The sequence below is a fragment of the Aulostomus chinensis genome, chromosome 24 (genome assembly GCF_037954235.1).
Source record: "Aulostomus chinensis isolate RoL2024-O1b breed Wild chromosome 24, RoL_Achi_v1.0, whole genome shotgun sequence".
In the NCBI taxonomy this organism is placed as follows: Eukaryota; Metazoa; Chordata; class Actinopteri; order Syngnathiformes; family Aulostomidae; genus Aulostomus; species Aulostomus chinensis.
The window spans coordinates 1,502,879-1,521,059 of record NC_141343.1 but is presented as its reverse complement, the minus strand read 5'-3'; the positions used below and the strand labels follow the sequence as shown (position 1 = coordinate 1,521,059).

General features: G+C 40.5%; 1 protein-coding gene across 2 annotated transcripts in view; it reads right to left on the bottom strand.

The window, feature by feature from the left end:
- mllt3 (MLLT3 super elongation complex subunit) overlaps positions 1 to 18,181 on the bottom strand; it is a 50,485-nt gene that overhangs the window by 11,404 nt on the left and 20,900 nt on the right. For both annotated transcript variants that reach the window (XM_086197769.1, XM_086197771.1), the window contains exons 3-8: positions 15,805 to 15,887; positions 15,137 to 15,280; positions 13,315 to 13,353; positions 12,351 to 12,479; positions 8,502 to 9,074; positions 587 to 656 (exon numbers count right to left, since the gene is read on the bottom strand). In XM_086197769.1, the coding sequence (XP_086053895.1) occupies positions 587 to 656; positions 8,502 to 9,074; positions 12,351 to 12,479; positions 13,315 to 13,353; positions 15,137 to 15,280; positions 15,805 to 15,887 (1,038 nt within the window). The remainder of the gene's footprint in view (positions 1 to 586; positions 657 to 8,501; positions 9,075 to 12,350; positions 12,480 to 13,314; positions 13,354 to 15,136; positions 15,281 to 15,804; positions 15,888 to 18,181) is intronic.

Sequence of the window (18,181 nt, the reverse complement as noted above, 5' to 3'; positions counted from 1 at the left end):
CAGGATACAATACGATATGATATTGACACAAGAGGCTCAAATATCGATGAAAAAAAAAAATCCCAAATCAAAGGACTGTGATACATGGAATTTATTTGAGCAGTCATACTTAATCGGGCAGCCATGTATCCAAACCACCTTGGAATGCGAATTGTTTCAGGGGGTCAAATTTAAACAAGGTTGAAGCATCTAACTGAGCTTTAGGGTACCAATGTCAAATGTAGATTTCAGTTTCCTCCTCCAAATATTGACAAACTCTTTAACTTGAGAATTGAGAATAAAAAGTTTATGTCAAAATATTACTACTTGTATACTATATTTCAGCGTGAAAGGTAGCTCAGTCCCTTTTATCTATACTGTTTTTTTTCCCTAAAACTGAGCGAAAAGGTTAGAAAATAATGATTATTATAATTATCTTTCTCATCAGAATCATAGTCACCGACTGCGCTGAAACAGCAGGTGCTCTTTATGAGTGACAACACAAGACAATTCTGCTAAAAACTGCTAAACAGAAGAGATTAGCTCCCGCGCGCGCGCGCGCGTGTGTGTGTGTGTGTGTACGCGCGCACTCGTTCCAGATGATTACCTTGCCGTTTGTGGTGTGTGGGAGCAAAGCCTGAACTGGAGCTGGAACTGGCTGGACTGGGCTGCTCTGACTGGGAAACAGAAAGAAAAAGAACAAAACAAGTACCATTAAACAATCCGCAAATCAGGAACTTCCTCTACTGAACACTTCCAGTTATTCTGTGAATCTAAGTTTAACTGTCACTAGTAATACTTCTCTAAAACCTCAATTAACATTATTTATATTCCTAGAACATGTGGAACAGAGAGAATGGTGGCTAGACATGTTTCCTGTCACTGACCAGCTGGCCATTGATTGTAGTCTTTGAGGTGAGTTTAAGTGCTGCCTTTAAGGGAAAATACGACACTTTAGTCCATCATTGTCAGCATGAGATCTTTGAAGTCCTCTCGGTGAGTCCGGCCCTCCGAGGAGCTAACAGATCTTCTGCAGGCCGGAGACACATCGGATCCGTCGGCAGCACCTGTCTTCAACAATCTACATCACCTATTTCCCTAGTTCTTTCTTTAGAAATTATTGCAGCTGGTCTATTTTTCATTCCTTTCTGCATGAGGACTGTAAAGCATTTATAATGACTCAAAACGCCACAGAACTGGGTAAAATAACATTGTTCAAAAGAGAGTCAAAAATATTGTAAAATTCTTGTTATGTAAAACCTAGAAATAAAATTATCCACAAAAAAATTGCTGGTGTCATTGAACATGTCAATTGTATTTACTGTATATCGAGGCTGCAAAATAACTCATGACTTCGTTTGCCATGGGTCTCAACAATAAAATCTTCCTCAGTGTGTCAATTGTGTCTCCCCTCCATTAACTTTCATGTTGATGATGCATTTGTTGTTCTGAAAACAACTGGTTGGTTTGGAAGGCATAGATTATAACAATCCCAACTTTATTTGTACGGCACTATTCATACAAAAAAAATTGCAGCTCAAATTGCTTTAAATAAAGAGAGAAGACAATTACAAACATGTCGAAAGAACATAAATTGTAATGTCATTAAATTCAGTGTTAAGTCAAACTCTAACTCATTACCCTGAGTTTTGTATTATCACTTTAAAGTTAGGGTCTAAATTAGGGCTGTCACGCATTAATTAGATTAATTAATTGCACCGCAAATTAATGCGTTATAAAAATTAACGCAAGATTAATTATAGTGCACTTGAGTGGCAATTCAATGCAAATTTTACCCAGACAAGAGCATTTTAGACTTGACCCATTGAAAGACCTCCACACATGCGTCGCTACTCAAAGTGCCAATCTGAGACTCAGCCTTAAGATGCCCTGACTTAGGTTTTATTCAATCACCAATAAAAATGTGGGTTACAAATCTTCTCTTCTTATTGTATTCATTTTAGTAGTCATGCACCACAATTTTGTAATGTCCTAGAATTTGAATTCTTTATTTGGGGACCTTAAGCAGATATGAGATTAAATTGCAATTAATTTGATTAGTTACAAATCCTATAATTAATTAGATTAAAAAAAAAATTTAAATCACTGACAGCACTCGTCTAAATACTTCATTTATGCCTCATTTCTGAGTTTTAAAAAAATTGCACAGGAGTGTATTTGGCCTCGAGGAGAACATGAAGGAGAAGACTGATCAAGAGTAGCTGGTTGTGAGGAAAACACTGGCAACGTACACACAAGGGGGACACTGAGACTCCTGAGACAGCCTCACCCAACAACAACGCTGTATTTCTGGTTTAAAAGGAGCCATCTTTACTGCCCAGGACTCAAATCTACACCCAGCTTCATAAATCACTGATCTAATTATGCACCAAACACGAAGCAAACCTGCAGACACAGAAAGAAAGAAGACTGTATTTACTCAATAAAACTATGAGCTGTGACATCAGATCAGGAATATCTGAATCAGTTCATCATACTGACACATATCAAATATGAAAGGGTTGATCAATTTTGGAAAAAAATATCAAATTCCAAGAATTCTGAGCGATAATGCAATTGCGTCACCATCCTTGTGTCACTGGAATTGGAAAACTTGCTGAAATAAAATGCCTGTACCAAACAAAGATGTCTCTTAAGTCCACAGAATATTACCTGCATGCTGGGATATTTCTATAGTTACTTTCGGATTTAGTTACTTTCACACACATTGTGGATTTCGTAGGTAATGTCAATCGGTCCAATTGCTATGTAGATCATTTCAAAATGAACTGATCAGCCCTAATAGGGTTCATAGGGACTTTTCCAAGTAAATGTCCATGATTTTTCCACCTCTTTGAGGCATAAAAGTCTTTTTACACATGAAAAATGAACATCATCATCAATGAAATGAACAAAATCCGAGTTAAAGTTTACCAGCAATGTGTTTTGAATATAACCATGAAATAAAGTAAATCAATATTATCAAAAACAGGGTATATTTTTTCCCTGCCAATCTTTCATTTAATATTCAAGCATCTGTGAAACACATCGCTAGACTTTTCCCGTAAAACATTCAGAGTTCATTTACTTTTCAAAAACCGAGAATGCTGATATTCCAAGACTTTTCCAGGTATTCTAATTCCCGTATAAACCCTAATCACTGAAAACACAAAGGTGTAGGGAACATCACCTGGCCAGTCTTCAGGGAGCTTAAAACACACTTACTGAAATATTTAGTTTCAAAAGTTGCTGTCACTGCAAACCAGACTCAGTTGTAGAAACGGAAAAAAAAAGCGGTGAGAAGAGACTCCCAGAAGGAAAAGACAGAGAAGTGAGAACAAAAGGCAGAGTGGCATCAATGGCTGTCACCTCCTGCCAACAAACAACACACAGCTGGTCTGTTGGTTTATGGGACAGCTTCTTCAGAGAGCCATAAATCTTTCCTCCAGTCCCTTTTAGGGCCTTTGTCCTACTTTACTCAAAGCCACCAAAGGAGCCCTCTTCAAAGACAATAAATAGTCTTTAGTTGTAGTTTGCGGACATAAATCTGGTTTCATCTTCTCTCTCTTGCTGCAGTTGTGACAGCCAGAAACAGATATGCCAGTAAACAAGACCGAGCTGACCGAGGCTGTTTGGTTTGCTTGTCTGATTCAGCGGGGGCTGTGCAAACACAACTATGTCAGTGTGAATTTAGAAGCCTTTCAGTTTGACATTCAAACAAAAAGGAAAAGTCTTTTATACAAAAACTTTGTGCTAATTCACCATTAATCTAACAGAATGCTTCCAACCATGCAGCGGTGGACTCTGTAGCTGCTGGACACATCAAGCGAAAACTTACGCAACAATTTCTTGTACCCATTATTTCTTTTTTTTTAGCTCAAGAGGAGAAACGATGAAGAGGTTAGCTACCAAGCATGCAAAACAACTGTTAGAAATACAGTATAAGGACATTTTAACAACTTTAAAAATTCTTCAGATCTAACCGCAGTATGGACGACACTCTGATTATACCACTTAATTCAAACTTATCTATTAGTGCTATTTTTAAAAAATAAAATTTGACCCCCCCCCCCCTTTTTCTTTGCTAAGTGAAGCTGCCTCAATCTCATAGGTGTCCTTTCTGACAGCACACAGAAAGTTGAATTACTGGTTGCTCTCCCTGTTAAAAGGAAGAAAAATCAGACATTTTCACTTCTTTTTTTTTTAACTCTTATTTATACAGAAGTCTTAGCGTCAACTTGTTAGATTAGCATAATGATTGGTAGGAAGGTTGGTATTTGGGAAATGTTTTCATTTTTTGTATTTTGATTCCTTTTAAAATTTATTCAGTTGAGCAAAAAGTACATCAATTCATCTTGCAGTTTCAAACCCAGGTCTCCCATGTGGGGAATTAAACTAACCTCTTGGCTCTGGTCACTACAGAATAAAATAAAATAAAAACCGCAGAACATTCTTGACAACGCCACTTTTTTCTTGAAGCGCATAATGAAAAAGCAAACTAAATCCAAAAAACACGTAGAAAAAACATCACATGAATGCAAAGATGTTGTATTATTTAAAAAATACATTAGCCAGCAGGAACTAGAATAGCGGTGGGAACTACAGACACAAAGTCCTTGGTACTTGCTCCTTGGAATATCACGTGTGGACAGTAGGTCGGCATCTATCTGGAAATGCTGAACTGATTTGTTTGGAAACTGTTTCTCAGTTCACATGTAAACTAAACTGGCGACAACAATCTGACCTTTTGATTGACAGCACAGTTGAAGGAGCGGGAGCTACTTGTAGCTGGTCCATAGCGGACAACCACTCCAGTTTAAACACTGGCATCCACCCAGTGCAGCACTGATGCTTTGTATGAACGATGAAAACCTGAAAATGATCCTACCCCATCGAAGTTGTAGCATAATTTGCGGCTCTTCCAGAACCAGGCAACTATCGACAACATAAAACCATCATCACTCTGCGAGTCAATGGGAGGGTCAAAGTATCATCTTGGAAAGTGAAAATTACCATCAGTCGGAGTGCAGCAGCCTGTGCCAAGGTTAAAGAAAACCCTACTAAAAATGACTTCACACATTCATTATCTAATAGATAATCTTTAGTGTGAGCGGGGAAAAGCAAACTGAGTTTTATGGTTTTCTAAAAATGAAGAACTATGCAGCAGAAGTGACCAGACCTCTAACAAGGATGTGGATTTAGGTCATTTGAGGCCAGTCAGCTTTGGAGCACTGGTGTATTATGCAGACTAATAATCCTGGTGAGTTTCATTAAATTAATTAATCATTTTCTTACTCAATCAAATGTTATGTTTTTTGCACTAGTACTTTAATAGCAATGATAATTAGACAATAAACATGTACATGATATGCACTGTATTTGGGTTGATGTGAATTCTTTGATAGTTAACTGTACATTTACTCAGATATCGACAACTAAAAAAAAAAAAAGTTTCATGAGATTTAGAATGTTTTGACCTGCTCGGCAGAGGTCTTCTGCAGATAACTGACAAAAAAAACAAAACAGTGGTACACACTGATTGATGCCATCTGCAGATGTTCCTCACAGTTCTGGGGTGCGTTAGGATGGGACGAGCAGACTTTCTAAGATGGTCCAGATCTTGTGCTGCTATCTGCTGCATTGTGGTCTGCAGGGGGGGAGCAGCGTCAGCCCGAAACCAACATATGATTCAAGTGAGGAGTAAATTGTTCTCCATCATGGGCATGGGCCACCCACCCACACACACACACACACATACCCACACACACACGCACCATCCACAGCATGGTACAGACGTCATGGCTAATTTTCCATTTTCCAACAAGTTCATCAAACTCCACAACATTCCTACCTGCCACATGTCACAATCGCTGATACTTCAGTGCCCAGACAAGGAAATATTCTAAAATCATGTGGGTTCTTGTTATTCAGAAGTATCAAAAAGACTCTAGGTACCATGGTGGAAGCGTGTCCAGGTGCAGCAACAGTTCCACTCGTGGATTTGTGGAGGGAAAAAAAAAGCACTCATAGAAACCGTGGAGAGGGCAGAACTGGCGTGTGTGATGGTGAGCATCTTTATAGCTCCAGCACAGCACAGCTTTCTGCTGTGGTCTGAAACAAAACTACCAAGAATCATAAGTGAGACAGCTGAACTACACAGGCCTGTGCAGTTCACACAAATGCTAAAATGCCTCACCGGAGCCACCTTCCAGTGTTTTACTTTGCAAGTACAAGCTTGAAGCTAACGTCAAGACTGTGTGAGCAGCAGAAGTTTAATTTCATTTTGTATTCACCTCATTGATGCAGATAATTATTTTAGTATCACCTTTGGTGTTGAGAATTGTTTAAATCCAATGATACTGGTACACACTGCTAAATGTTTTGGAGCTCGTACAACAGCTTGCCTTTTCTCAGGGTGAACACACCTATAGGTGAACATAGATACTGTTCCTGTTCAGTATTTATTGACTTGTTCTTCATTTACCTGTGATGGATTGAGGGAGAGCAAACCGGAGAGACCATTTATCATTGGTCTTAATTGCCATCAATGACAGTTTTGCTGTGGAGAACTTTCAGAATAGATTTGCTTTCATTTTTTTTTAAGTCCCAGTGAAAAAAAGGACAAAGTCTAGTCGCCTAGTTAAATAGAACCTTGGAGACAAGTTGGGATAAATGATGATGGATAATACACACAACACAATTATTGTCACACTGCGTACAACAAACTGGGGCTGTACACGTGAGCCTCAGCAGGGCTGTAATGTGGACAGTCCTTCAGGCATATGTAACAACAGAAAAGCCACAGCAGTGAGTAAAAAAGTGACAGAGCCTGAAAATAATCCAAGATAAACAGCAAACATCAGTACGCTGACAAGCTCCAACTGTCAGAGGACTGAAGTCACAGTCTCCTGAACACTGGCTCTTACCCACAGAGACTTAAACCATCAATTTGACTAAATGAGGATCTGACAATTAATTTAAAGTCTGTATAAAAGAGGAACAAAATGTCACCTTCAAAATATAATCAATTCAAATAATGACTTAAATAAACAAATGCTTCATATGTGGCACTCTGTAGTGAAACCGGGTTCTCGTGCCAACACACCAGCCTGCTTTCCCTTCATGTCATCACCTACTCCACATTTCCTCCACTCGGCTGTTTCTGGGCCAGTGTTCAGTGGAAACACCAACATCAAAGACGTGGTCACATGAGAAATGACAGCGGCACTTTGGCTCAGCCGGTGCTCGGCCACCAGGGTTGCTTGCCTGGAGAGAATCAAACACCTGGCATTTGTCACCCCACATCCCCTTTACAACTGAGTCGACCCCATTTTCCTGTTCACGACAACTTAAAAGGCATTTCCGTAAAGCACAGACAAAAAAAAAGCAGGTTTTGCTTGTGCTAAGTAATAATTCCTCTACCTTAACAAGCTGCAGCTACAGAGAAACAAGGAACAACGGCTGCATACTAGCATTTGGGTGGAGAAATAAAAGAAAAACTGCTCAACGCACAGGGATTTAGACCTTCTTTCTACACATGTTCACCCTTTTTTCTTCCTTGAAAACCTAAAAGGATTAAAAGGGGAGCACTGTGCTATTCACTGCTGTGTTTCCCCTTTCTCCTCAGGTGTTGTAAAACCATAAATCTTTCATGTCTACTATTTAGCTTTAACACAGCCCTTTTTTATGGGGAGGTCCTCCACCAAATGTGTGTGGACCCGGCAACCCAGTCAAATGTCAGCCTTTTCAAGTAAAAAGCATCTGATGTTTTTTTTTCCCCCAATGCTGCTTTTAAGACTTGATTAAAAAAAAAACAAACAAACAAACCTCTAAACTTATAAAAGTCAAATTTTACATCAATGTTGGAATAATTCCAATATGAACATATTTCAGTGTACAACAGAGGCATGATGTCAATAGGGCAAAAAAAAAAAAAGAAAAGGAAAGAAAAGAAAAAAGGACCATGTGTCTGTGCCTTGCTCCTGAAACCAATCGTGTCAACTTCCTGTTTGACCACCCAGACGAATGCAGCTGAACCCCCTCTAGGTTTATTGGTGCCCAACCTCTTTTCCAGTTCCCTTAGACCCCTACCCAGCCCCCTGGAGCCTACCAGACCACCATTAAAGAAGATTCTCTCCCAGTTAGGCATTTCATTTTATAGCTCCTCCACACCAAGGAAGAACTGACCATTAACAATTCCTCCCCCTCTTGAAATTGTGGAAGAATAGCATACCTTTCCACAACCCCTCCTTTTGCCCCCCCACCCCACCCCAAAAAACTCACCCCCACCCAAGTAAAGCCCCCTGAAAGCTCAAATCAGTGTGTCAAATGTGTTGGACTGTTACAAGGGCAAGACAGCTGCTTCTTAAACCACCATGAAAATAAAAAGTGATATGGGTTACAACTGTGGAACTGTTGTCCCTGATGAAATCAGCTGCTTTAGACTGAACAAGAACTCTTGGGTGCAAGATTGCAATCAAGACTCACTATCTCAGAATATACAGAAGAAATGGTCAACTTACATCAGACTTGGTGGACTCCACATCAGAGTCATTGGGGTCCACCAGCTCCTGGAATGCAGGAAGCGTCGACACCTTCCTGCGGTCAGACTCGTCACCTTCTGCTCGCAATTTACTTGTCCGCATCTGCAATCTATCTTTCAGTAGTTTCTTATCCAAGTGTTGAGCGTCCGACCCTGATGTCTCCTTCCCCGATGAGTCCCCAAGTCCCTTTTTACGTTTTTTGGTTACATGATCGTCACTATCAGGGGCGGACAGGCGCTTGTTCAGCCCTGATCCCAGGTTCATACCCTCAGTCCGATGTTCCTTTGAAAAAGACTTGGGTTCCTTGAAGCCCATCTTAGGATTTATGTCTTTAAGTGGCTGGTTCTCTTTGGGTTTCTTGGAATGTTCTTTAGGGTCTTTGCTGGGTTCCCAACAAGAGTCTCTGAAGGCACTTTTGGGCTCTTTCAAGTCTTTGAGAGGCTTCTCTTTGTGGTCCTTGGAGGGTTTGTGGAGTTTGGAGAAGCTGCTGCTGTTGGTGCTGGTGGTTGTGGCCGTAGTGAGGAGGGTAGTACAACTTCCTTTGGAGCCATCCTATGGAATAAAGTAAATCACATTGGAGAACATTCTCTAAAGGCCAAAGGACTCACTACAAGCCTGCTATTGGTTCCAGTCATGGTGCAACACTGCATCATGGCATGTGAAAATGTTCGGGAAGAGGCAATTTCTGTTATATGCGCCAAATAAAGAACCATCCAAGATTGAAAGAAAACCTTTGGCCTGAAGGTTTATGGCACAGGGAAGAGCCGTAAGTAACAACTGAAAAACACTGTTGGTCAGGCTGGTATTGCAAAATAATTTATGACGCATAAAACCAGTCACACAACTTTGAAATTATGGCCATACCACTTTCAAGCAGTGTTTAAATCCTACTTTTGCTTGAGTCTCATCTTACAGCTCATTAACAATTTCTAAAATGCACCGTCACGAACTAAGAAAGCACACAAAAAAAAAAAGATTCCTACATTTTATACACAATGTATGCCAACGTGCAATGTGGCATTACTGTCTGTAAAAATGTGATCATTCTTGAGGAAAAAAAATCTTCTTAATACCCATCTATGGGCTTTAAGGGGAACTTCAAAGCTTCTTTTGAGTAGTGGTGTACAGGCCAGAGAAGGGCCTTTTCAACAGCTACACATCCACAACCCTAAATATAGCGCAAAGGGCGATACTGAGAAAAGAGGAAATGCATTCGCTCTAACGACAGGGGCCATTTGTCCCTGGGTCTCACCTCCAGCCCCCTTGTCAATATTTCATCAATGCAGTAAACCCATTAAAGCAGTCTAGACGACGGGGTGTGTTACAGCTCTGCCCAAACACCTCTAAAACCTTTCATTTTGTCTATCTGCTGGTGACCCTGGGACCTGAGGATGTAAAGCTGCCAGCTCATTCTAAACTCCAGCATGCTCCTCCACTGCAATAAAGCCATTTCCCTCCCAGTGGTGCAACATAAAAACGGTTTTAGTGCTTTGGAAGAGACCCACAGTGCCTGCACAGCCATCAACATTGAAGATATCACTGAAGTGGCACTTTTAAACAAACCTTTCAGCACCATGACACCAGCAGGTTAGCAGGTGATCTCTGAAACACCCATAATGCAGCCAGAGTGGAACTGAAAGCACATTGTCAATACAAAAACAATACATGTCTGCTTTACAGTGTGATTAGACTACTCGATTATATAATTTACCAGTTATAATACATTTTAGGTCGAGTATGTTTTTACTGTTGTATAATCTTTTGTGTTATCATTGAAATTCATGTAACATTTTATCATATTTCCCCAAATGTTTGAATGGTTATTTGTTTTATCTGTTATGACCACAGTTTTATTGTATTTCAAATGCATGACTTTCTGTAATTGTGTCATGTGTTAAAGGTATTACATTATATGAAGTCTCTTATAAAAAAGGTCTTCTCCTTATCATCTTGAGATAATTTTTGCAATTAATTTATCATATTCTAGGTCTATAAAGTGTCGTACAAGGCTTTAAATTATAGATTACATATATATATATATATATATATATATATATATATATATATATATATATATATATATGTATAAATATTTTAGGCACAGTATAACAGTATTTAGGAAATTCTGTAAAGTAGAAGTACAGAAATACTAAATGTGTTGGAATACCAGAGTAATAATTCTCAACATGTGTGTGTGTGTGTGTGTGTGTGTGTGTGTGTGTGTGTGTGTGTGTGTGACCTCCTGCTCCAGAGGTAATTCATCACACACACTCACTGTTTAGACTGGAAACCATTTCCATGTGAAATGGGCCTCTCTTAACCAAGATCTTAAATGACACTATTTAAAAAGGACTAAAAATACAATATGATGGAAACAACATGTCTCTTTATTGACACATGACTTCGTGCTGCAGCGAGCCAGGTCATCATTAATGATTTTCCCCACCTTCCTCTTCTATAACAATACAATAATAATGTACAATAATGTCTTTGCATAAGAGATTCAATAAAGTGGCTACAGACACCCTATTTTTTGCATAAATGTATATTCATGAAAAAAAAAATCATGATTGCATAGTGTAATTTTTGCAGACAAATGAGAACATCTGCATTTAGATTGGTTCCCTACAACCTGACCTTTCACCGTGACATTCTGCCTGCCGCGGGGTGAGAGTCAAAAACGATGTTTGTGGAACGATTTACGGAAGGGCACTCACCAGGATCATAGTGATATCAGCAGAAGAGGAAGAGGTTAACAGGGATGGTTTTTGAATAGTCATTAAATAACTTAAAAAAAATAAATCTTTGAGTTATTTTACTAATCATGACTTGTCTTGACATCTTGTTAGGGCCTGAGCCTGAAGGTACTTCCTTCAGTTTGCTCGGCAGAGGAACACATTAGCAGCACTAAAAACAGTAATTTTTTGTTGTTGTTTTTTTTTTGTCTGACCCCTGCATCAGAGTTTTTCGTGAGTGGGAAAGGCAAAATGGCTGCGCACAGTGGCTGTATTCATGTACTAGAAAGTTGGTGTGTTTTAAGGGGAGGGGCAGTTAGATGAGAAATGACAGAGTTCATCTCAAAGAGAATTAAAACAAGCAGCAACATTTAGGATAGGAAGCCGTGCGCAAGTGATGTGAGCTGAAGGACACAGGTGAGGTGATAGATTAGTAAACAGCAATTAAACACGGTTTTGCTCACTGACCAGCAACAACGCCTTACAAGTAAAACAATTAAGAAAAAGAACCCGTTGATGGACGATGCAAAGGTGGTGGTGACAAGGAGTATGAGAGCTCAGACAGAACTTCCAAAAAGATATTCAGCTGGTGTGCCTTCGACTGAGTTAGTAAGTAACGGATCATGCCAACTAAATGTTTTAATTTATCATAACGCTGACATCAGGGTTTCTAGCTCCAACCCCGTTAGTTACATCACTAACTAACATTCCTACAGCGAGTACAGCAATAAAGTTACTCAAGCTATGTTTTATGGTACAACATACATCACTGCAATAGCTTTTGCCTGTTGTCATTTACCATTTTGGTGGACATGCTTATTTTGTCCAAAGTGGTTTTTGTTGCCTCCTGAAGGAGCGCTAAATGGATTCAGTTTTCTCTGTGACACCTGGCCCAGAAATAATGCTACTTCAGAACTCAAAGGAGGGCTGGACTGGAGAGGAGTAAAATTTGGAAACTGTTTGTATATTTTTGAACACAACGTGAACTGTGGCCTGGAGATTTTGAAGTGATAAAATTTTTCAGAGACGGGTGTGTCCAGCAAGTAAAGGTAGAGGAAAGTAGCTTCAGGCTGTACCTGGAACCAGTACTGACCTTTGACCCATGGAAGTTTTTACTCTTCTTTGGGTCGGAGAAGGTGGATGTCAGTGAGCTGTTTGGAAGCGTAGGCAGCTTCAGGTGCTGGCCGAACAGGGAGGTCGAGCCCTCCTGCATTACCATCACCTGCCAGAAGAACAGCAACAAACCAGGATGAACAGAGGCTGCTTTGCTTTGAAGGATTTTGTCTTGTTTTGGTGTTGTTCAGTGTACACTGTCACCTAATTCTAACCTCACCTACATTTTAAATTGTCATTTTCTTGCTAAAATTAAGATGCAGTTGCCCTTACAAAAATAAACCACATTGTTGCTTTATTCGACAAGTATAACTGTGATTAGAAGCCACACATAAGAAATATTTATTCTTGTGCAAGAATCCAATATTGATATTTAGAAAAAGTGACCAAAAATGTACGTTGGCATGTGTTAAGTTAAATGCAAGCGGGAAAAAAAGATTTCAGAGAGCTCTATGTTTGTTTAAAAGTAAGTAATTAGACTGCACAGTTTAATTTTCTGTGTCATGTCTGTGTTCAGTAGAAAGTTGGAGGAAAGAGCAAGCCGGTTCCCTCAAAAGGTCACAAATATACCTACATAGTTGAAGCATTTATATTTTTTTTTTTTTACCAGGCAATAGTCCATACGCATGGCAATTACATGGAAACCTTATTCTTGGCACAGTAATGAATTCTAAATGTCATTTATAGAAAAATATTTTAAAAGTCATTTGTGGTTTCAGTATATAACAAGTCAGCTTTTTTTAATAGTTTTGGGTAATCACCATCTTCAATGCCCAGGGCAGAAAATGACCACACAGCACAAATAAGAACACATAAACGGAGTGTTATTGATCAATGTGTGTACAAGTTTGACACTTGCAATGACACAAAGAAGCCATGTCAAGCTTCGGTTTAAGAAGAATATTTTTAGATCAAGCCTCTGCTAAGCATGTCTGCAGTCTTACTTTTGAGTCTTCAGAACTTCGTTTGTGAGGATCCCGTTGCTGTTGAAGAGAGGGACAAGAGACAGTTATGCAAGCGGCAACGCTGACTAGTTAATAATTGTCAGAATCTGTGGAATAGAGCCAGGTAAACTTAGTACATTACCCATCTGACATTAGGGAATGTGAGAATTATTGAAGCGATCTATAGCAGTTGGCGCTATGATTGCATTCGGGTGTGTTTAGCCTCTTTTTGGTATTTACAGGGCACATAATCAGAGCACAAACCACTGCCCAAAGGACAGTCATGAGACACCAAATTATTCATAGGTGTGTTTAGGGTGTGACATCATTCAAACCAATCAGTGTTATTGATTGTTATTCCCATTGATGTGTTATTCCCATTATAGCCTAATATGAACTTGGCTCTATCAGTGGGATACGCATTCGGAGAAACGGATCTCCTTGGACAGCGGGTGAACGCACGCGAGCTCAGCTCATTGTATACGTGAGCAGCAGGCATCCACCCAAGCCATCGGAGGTGAAACAGGCCTAGAAGGAGGTGGTTGTCAATGTCTCCACATTTCAGGCATCAATAGAACCACACTGCAATGACGTGTATCTGCCTATCTGGTCTTTAGTAGCACTTCACCCATAACAGCATTGACCAAAGACCTTGGTCTATGGGGCTTGACAGAGCACCAGCTTGCAGCACGCCGAAGATATGGCTGTGCAAGCATTTAAAGATGGCTCAAGTGATAAAACCTTACAACTACGGAGGTCTTGCGGCTGTTGGCCCAAAGACTGACAGAGGAAGCAAGTGAAGTAATACTGAAGCCAGATATATCAGGTGTATCATGAGCACAACCTTTCTGTTAGTGCGTTGTAGCCTCCATGCTAACTGCATTTAGTGAAGACCAATTCATCATTTTAAGGATGATGCTGCATTTCTATTGGTTGGTTTTTAAACGTAGGTCACAGCAGCGGTCACACAGCGAGATGGGTCATCCCAAATTTCTGACAGATGTCAGAAATTCATGTCAGAGTTTTATCCCAGGCATTTTATCCTTGTCATCCTTGCACCTCTTTCAAAGTACAACATTTGACCACCAATTTAGAGCCTCGACCAAAGATATCAGTATTGTTTTTCCGCATTGTCATCTTTCCACTAACACAGCCCAAAACAGTGTGTTGTTGGCTTGTTGAGTCTTAAAGAAAGCTGAAACAAGTCCAGTTGCCTGTGACAAAGCTCTTAGGAGATGCCTTGACGAGAATATTTTACGACAACCTTCAGCGCGTGCAAAATTTAAAGCTAAAGTGCATCATTATTTCACATCCCATCCATCCATTTTCTTCCACTTATCCTGTTAAGGGTTGTTGGGTGGGGGCTGGAGCCTATTCCAGTGGCTTTCAGGCAAGAGGCGGTGTTCACCCTGGACAGGTCGCCAGTCCATCGCAGGGCCAACATACAGAGACAGACAACCATTCACACTCACAGTCAATTTAGAGTATTAGTATTATCAGCCTAGTCTCCATTTGCATGTCTTTGGACTGTGGGAGGAAGCCGGAGTACCAGGAGAGAACATTCAAACTCCACACAGAAAGATCCCGTGCCCACGCCGGGACTTGAACCCAGAACCTTCCTGCTGTGAGGCGACAGTGCTGACCACTGCACCACCGAGCTGCCTAAGTGGACATCCCTTATATCCCAAAACTTTGCAAACAAGTTTACATATCACTGTGGCAACGTGATGATTTTGCAAGGGCTGCGTGATGAAATAGGCTAATGGTGTACTTAAGTGTTCAAACACTTTGGTTTGGTGTCACAAAGTTGCATCACTCCTACCCCTCCGGCTTTCAGTAGCTTCCGACGAAACTCCTCCGTTGGGTTGTTGAAGGTGAGCTTCTCACAGCGGAGATGATTGACAGGTGGGTGGCCCTCCAGGTGCAGGAAGAGGTCGTAATCGAAGCGAACCTTCTTCGGTTCTTCCTGAGGGAAAGTGAAGGTCCACCCAGAGAGATAGAAGAGGACAACAGTCACAACCAGGCTGCATTATCCTGAACATGACCTCTGACACTTTCAGTAAAGCCTCCAACACTTTGTTTCACTCGGTGTGTACATGAACCTACTCAGCACTGTGGTAATATCCTGAAACTGATTCTCTCCCATGGAATAAGCTAATGAATAATGAATATAAGCTAGTTTGCAGGTTTAGTCAAGAACCACAGTAGGGGAACCCACCTAAGACCTTGAAATGGAGGATAAGTCACGGTTTTTGATATTTTTAGTCCTTTAGGGTCCCATATGCATGACAATTCTATTTATCTTAAATCAGAATTTGAGGATTTTTTAAATTTAAACTAGTGATGAAGCATAATTTACAACAGAAAATGCTGTATAAATCAATAAAAAGCTCAACCACTGAGTTCAGCTCCACTTGGAAAGCGTAAAAAAAAAAAATACCCACATGCAAGTAAAAGAAGTCAAATTTGACTACAGTTGTTAAAATATACCTTATTTTTGAAGTAAACTTCAATGGGTAAGATGAAGCCTGCGTATCCAGACTCCTCCACTTTGTACGGTGGATCCTTGCAGACTGAAAGTAAAGAAAACATTTGATGTTGAAAGAGGCCAACAACCTTTAACATGAGCTCACTGAGAAAATCACGATTAGCGCCCTCACTCTGAGTCAGGGACTTCCATAGAATGGAAAGACATTTCTGTTCACGGAAGTGCACTTTTATCATTTCACTTGTAGTCATCACGTTCTCTCACGTGTCTTTGAGCCCCACACAGACTCTAGGAGGAAGTACACATGGCGAGGACCTGGGCCAGCCGGGGCTTGAACCAAGGACCTTCTTGCTGTGAGGCAAAAGAGCTAACAACTGAGCAGCTCACAATGTGCAGTATAAACCATAGAACCCTTAGGTCTGAAGTGACATCAGTGTAACCATGCCCGTCAGATGCAACAAACTACTGCTACAGTCTGCTGGAACAAAGAAAACGTGTGGTGGATGCTGTTCATAAACAGCTTCTTGTCTTCAGAGATTTATATACAGCAGCCGGGCAATGTCGCCATGTTATTGGTGTTTCTGTATAACTGTCAAAACAATTTGAAGCCTACTGTCGATACATCCCAAAAAAGGAATTGTGCATTCGGTGTGTTTCCATTTCTGAACAAAATAGGCCATTATACCACCATAGGATAGTGCGCATGTCCAATACAGAGTAGAAGATGTGTGAGAGAGGACTTGAATGCTCACTTTTGTTTGGACAATGTAATATTTCTTGAGTACCAGCGAGTATTAGACATGTTGCTGATGCCCAGAGACAAAGTTTGTGAATATCTGTGAAGATGACAGCAGCAGAAACAGTAGGTCAGTCACATGAGTGAAAGATTCACAACATCAGCCCTTCTTCAACAGAGGGGTTCCAAGTTACTCCTGTTTTTAACATATACTCTTTTTTTTTAAATAACGCATAAAACACTTTGTGCATAACTGGGGGGCTTCAAATTCAGTTCATTCTAATTGTGTATCAAAATACTTTGATATGACTTGTGTGGTGACCTGCTCAGTCGCTGATTAGGACGTCATTGAGAAGGAAAATCATTTCCTGTTTTGTATGAGGAACTCTCATTTTGAGGCAAAAGGATGAGAAAAGGGCATTTTGTGGTACAATGTGATATTCTCTCTCTCATATGATTACTTTATTGCCCCCCCCAGCCAACCAGAGCATCTGTCTACCTCCAGTGCACGACTAAAGCGCTCTCAATTCACCCTGGTGCAGCATCACAAGCCCCCTGGAGAACCACAACATCCATCTGTCTGGTGCGACTTCCAAGTACAAGCAATTCTTTTTCACTTCTTTTCAGATCTGGATGTATAGAATTCTTTCACGTGGTTTGCAATAGCGTCCTCTATGGTATGACCGCGACGACATAGACTTACGAAAATCTCACCAGCGGTGGGGAAAGAGTTAATATGAGCACTGAGCGACAGCAGATTCGCCACCATTAGCCCACTAAATGTGTATGACGAGCGGAGGATTGTGTTTGTCTCTGGAAGTCTTTCACCTGCCTTCAACCTGTGGCTCCGTCCTCTTGGGAGCTCATTAACTCCCATTTCCATCTCCTGTGCTGCTTATGTATCAATACAGAAAAAAAAAGTGTGGATCACAATGCTATTAATACTCACAAATGCACGCAGCTAGTGATAAAAGGTGAAGACTTCCGCCGTCAACCCCCCACCTCTCATGGGACATAAGGATAAACAACCTCAAGTAGAGCTCAGGTGTTCCTCCCTGGAGGTGTTTGTCAGCCTCTCTCCCAGTGGACTCCAGACCAATTAAGGCCATGTATGTGGCGAACTTGTTTACCAGAAGAACGTCTCAAAGGCAGCAAACACCACATCTCAAAAAAGGAGGATGAGCTGGTTTGCAACACTGGCTTTCTTAAACAGAGCTGTTCCCTCCTTTAAAAAATAACCCATCAGCCCATTACTATTGCACTATTCTTTCAATGAATCAGTTATCAGGACATGACGTTATGTAATTCATGTTAGATGGAGATGGATTTTGTGGCCACAGTAAGTGCAAATCAACACAATATGTCAAAGCAATTGATGATGATGATGACCAAGGCATGATTCCAAAACTGGTCAAAATGTGAATCTGAGAAAGCCTTGCAACTCCTCAAATAATGAAGTATCTGATCATCATATAAACAAGACAAGAACTGTGAACAATTGGTGCCAAATGTTCGTAGCACGGGGAAAATGGAGAACCAAGGTGGAATGTACAGGGAACCACAGAAGTCCAAAAGAAAACCAGTGCTTTGTATACAACACTACAGTTTGCTTTTCCGCCATTTCGGAGGTCATGGAAACACCT